The following is a 3,301-nucleotide window of genomic DNA, read 5'->3' as shown; positions in this document are numbered from 1 at the left end:
TCCTGGCGCGGTTTGAAAACACGGAGCGGAGGGCTGCTGAGGAGTGACGTCACAGAAGCTCCTTGCAGCGCAGTAATGTTGTACGTTCTGGACTCATTTTAGCTAGAGCTTCGAAGAGCTGCGCTTCCCGCTTGTACAGGTATAAGACGTGGCCCCAGCTGTGGTCCGGTTTGATATAAACACGCGCGGAAAGATTTGTACGTGAGACGGGAGGTCGCGTCATCATGGCGGGAGAAGGAGCTGTGCTGACCGTGCGCCTTGTTCGGTCCTTCGAGCACCGCAACTTCAGACCGCTGGTTTTCCGAGGCGTGGACCTCAACCAGACCGCGGAGCAGTTCGCCGCACACGTTAGGAGCAGTGAGTATTGGTGGTGGCTCCTCGTCGGACAGTACTGCGTCTGAGTACGGCGAGGTGAACGTGCTGAACGTGTCCGCGCTGTGTCCGCAGTGCTGCCCGCCAAACGGGAGCTTCCGCCACCATTCAGGAGCTTCGCGTACGGTGAGAGCCGCTCTTCTCAGTCTCACAATTTTATTCTCGCTCATCATTGTGGTTGTGACGCGAGTGGAGCCCGAGCTGACACGATGCCATATCATATGTCCACCTTGTAGATACGATGAAGATAATCCACCAGGCACATGGTGCCAAGGTAGGACTGCATGACCCCGCCGTGACACTTGACTTGTCAGGGTTCGAACTCGGCCTTGTTTCTTTCCCGTGACGAAGGAGCCATTTCTCTCCCCCCTGTCTGTCTCCCTCCTTCAGACCAATGAATTAGTGATGAGTCTGGAAGATGATGACAGGCTGATTCTGAAGGAAGGTGTGAGCCTGAAGGCAGCGGGAGTTGGTGGGTTTCACACACACTGTTCCTTTGTGCCACCTACACACACACACACACATACGGCATGTGAACTCTTCCTTCCACACACACCATCCATGTCAGCTGTCTCGCACCTCCTTGTAGCTCTTCTTCACACAATTGCATTGGTGTTGAGTCAAGCCTCAAGTTACACATTCGTGATAAATGTTTTAACCTTTGCTCTGACAAAGTTCTGGTTTAGCATGACTTTTTTTTTTTTTTTTTTTTTTTTTTTTTTTTTTTTTTTAAATCTGCAGCAAATGAAACGGAGCTGGCATTCTTCCGCAAAGAGGATTATGAAGCCTTTAAAGCAAACCCTAAAACAGTGTGGTGAGAGCTAGACTTGGACCTGCAACCTTCAAAGTTCAGCCAGAGAGAAATTCTCAGCCCAAGTTCGAGGTCACAAATGGCCTTGACTCTTTTGAGGTGGACTCGGGTATCTAGTCAGGGGATTGCTGCTTGTGGTGATTCTTGTTTCATACCAAACATGAGTGAGAACCATGTTCAATCATTTGAATATTTATTAAAATTCTCTGACCCTGAAAACTTTGTAGAAAGAACCCAAGGTGAGTGTGGATAATGACACTTCAGCACAAGCACTGAGACAAATGTTGAAGCATCTACCTGAAAAGTACATGAAATAAGGTGATATTTCCACCAGTCTTTTTCTATGCACTGAACTTATAAGATGTCTTTGGCTTATAGTAGCAAATGGGATTATTTCACATCTACCTGTACCTTCAGAGTGCCATGTACAGAATGTCATCTTTATGGTTTAATAAAATTTTCACATGTATCCATTTAGCAGATGCTTTTCTCAGAAGTGACATGACATATGTCTCAGAACAATACAAAAAATGCATAACATCAACAGCAGGAGGCATTTAAATGCCGCAATGTGATAATACATCACGCACCACCATATGAACTAGTAGCTGCATATAGGCTTTACATTACTAAACAACTTATTAAAAATGACACGCACACATTTATTGAGCACATATGAAATCAGAGCAGAAGTGAGTCTGAAAGAGGTGAGTTTTGAGACCCTTCTTAAATGTAGAGAGATTCACCGGTGCTGAGCGAGCAGGGGAGGTCATTCCACCACATCAGGGCCAGAACCATAAACCTTCATGCCTTTGATTCTGGCTCTTGTGTGTGGGCCTACCCAGCAGGCAGAAGTGGAGGAGCATAGCAGTCTTGTTAGGGTCTAGAGAATGATAAGGCAACTATACAAAGTGAAGGTAGAGAAACAAGGTTGGGATGCATGGCAGTACTTTTGATAGGTTAAATGCAAGTTGTACCATGGTACTGCACATCAGTTGGAGAGGTCTGATGGCAGATGGAAGGCCAGGCAGGAAAAGGTTGTAGTCCAGGCAGGATATCACCATGTCTTGCACCAGGAATTGCATAGAGTTTGTTGTGAGGCAAGGGTGGATCCTGCGGATGTTATGCAGGATGTATCTGCTGGGTCTGGTTGTGGCTTCAGAGTGTTGATAGAAGGACAGACTTGAGTCAGTCATCACTCTCGGGCTCTTAGCTAATGAGGTAGGAAAATGAGCAAGTTGTCCAGCTTGACAGCTCACAACAGGAGGACAGACCAGCTGGGAGGTGAAAGATCCATTTCATAGAAGAAAAAAACTTCTGTGCATCCATGACTAAGTCACATAATTAAAGCTTTTTCAGTCCCAGCAGTGGCACTGCAAACAATCAAGTGCTTCTTTACAGATCTGTGCAGTAACCCTACCCTGTAGCAAATACTGCAAAGGAAGCACCACTGAGCTGAGAGCGAGAGGGTTTCTTTCAGGAACATCTGACAGCTAACAAAGCACACAGCAGAAAGCCTCCCATCGCCCACCTGGAGTCTGTGAGGCCCATGTGGGTAATGCACTGCTTCTCCACTCTAGTTTTGCAGATCCCATCTCACCATTTTTTTCCTGGCTGAGGGCTTCAGTTATACCCGAGTGGTTGACAAATGCACCACACAGTCCAGATAATGTGTGCTTCAGTATCTTTTTAAAATTATACTTAAAGGTGAACCCCAAAGGTGGCAGGTTTGAATTGCACCTCTAGTACCCTCAAACGAGGTACTTACCCTAAATTGCTCCAGTAAAAATAACCCAGCTGTATAAATGGGTAAATAATTGTAGGTGAATTAACACTGTAAGTTGTTTTAGTAAAAAGATGCAGCTGAATGAATACATGTAAAAAAAATCAGAGGTTAGGAAAATATTTGAATGTATTATGGTGAGACTATTGCAAAACCAAAACTGTGGGGGAAAAAAATCATTATTAAGCTTTGTGTAAAAGGGGGGCGTGGTGGCGCAGTGGGTTTGACCAGGTCCTGCTCTCCGGGTGTCTTGTGTCCCCTCCCCCCTCCAGCCTTGCTCCGGCTCCCTGTGACCCCCCCATGGGACAAGCAGTTTCAGACAATGTGGGTGTGAG

At 46.3% G+C, this 3,301-nt stretch overlaps 1 protein-coding gene across 1 annotated transcript; it reads left to right on the top strand.

Annotated features, from left to right (window-relative positions):
- LOC108922290 (UPF0538 protein C2orf76 homolog) lies at window positions 1-1,829 on the top strand. Its single transcript, XM_018732337.1, has 5 exons — window positions 1-357; window positions 448-498; window positions 609-646; window positions 763-844; window positions 1,114-1,829. Exons 1-5 carry the CDS (start codon window positions 225-227, stop codon window positions 1,188-1,190), a joined length of 381 nt encoding a protein of 126 aa, XP_018587853.1. The 5' UTR covers window positions 1-224; the 3' UTR covers window positions 1,191-1,829.
- The last annotated feature ends 1,472 nt before the right edge of the window (window positions 1,830-3,301 follow it).

The sequence above is a fragment of the Scleropages formosus genome, unplaced genomic scaffold (assembly GCF_900964775.1).
Source record: "Scleropages formosus unplaced genomic scaffold, fSclFor1.1, whole genome shotgun sequence".
Classification (NCBI taxonomy): domain Eukaryota; kingdom Metazoa; phylum Chordata; class Actinopteri; order Osteoglossiformes; family Osteoglossidae; genus Scleropages; species Scleropages formosus.
The sequence above is the reverse complement of the archived record's forward strand: the minus strand, read 5'-3'. Positions and strand labels throughout refer to the sequence as shown.

Coding starts and splice junctions, on each gene's coding strand:
- LOC108922290 (XM_018732337.1), top strand. CDS start 225: ATGGCGGGAGAAGGAGCTGTGCTGACCGTGCGCCTTGTTCGGTCCTTC. Junction 647..762: donor ACCAGGCACATGGTGCCAAG/GTAGGACTGCAT, acceptor TCCCTCCTTCAG/ACCAATGAATTAGTGATGAG. Junction 845..1,113: donor CCTGAAGGCAGCGGGAGTTG/GTGGGTTTCACA, acceptor TTAAATCTGCAG/CAAATGAAACGGAGCTGGCA.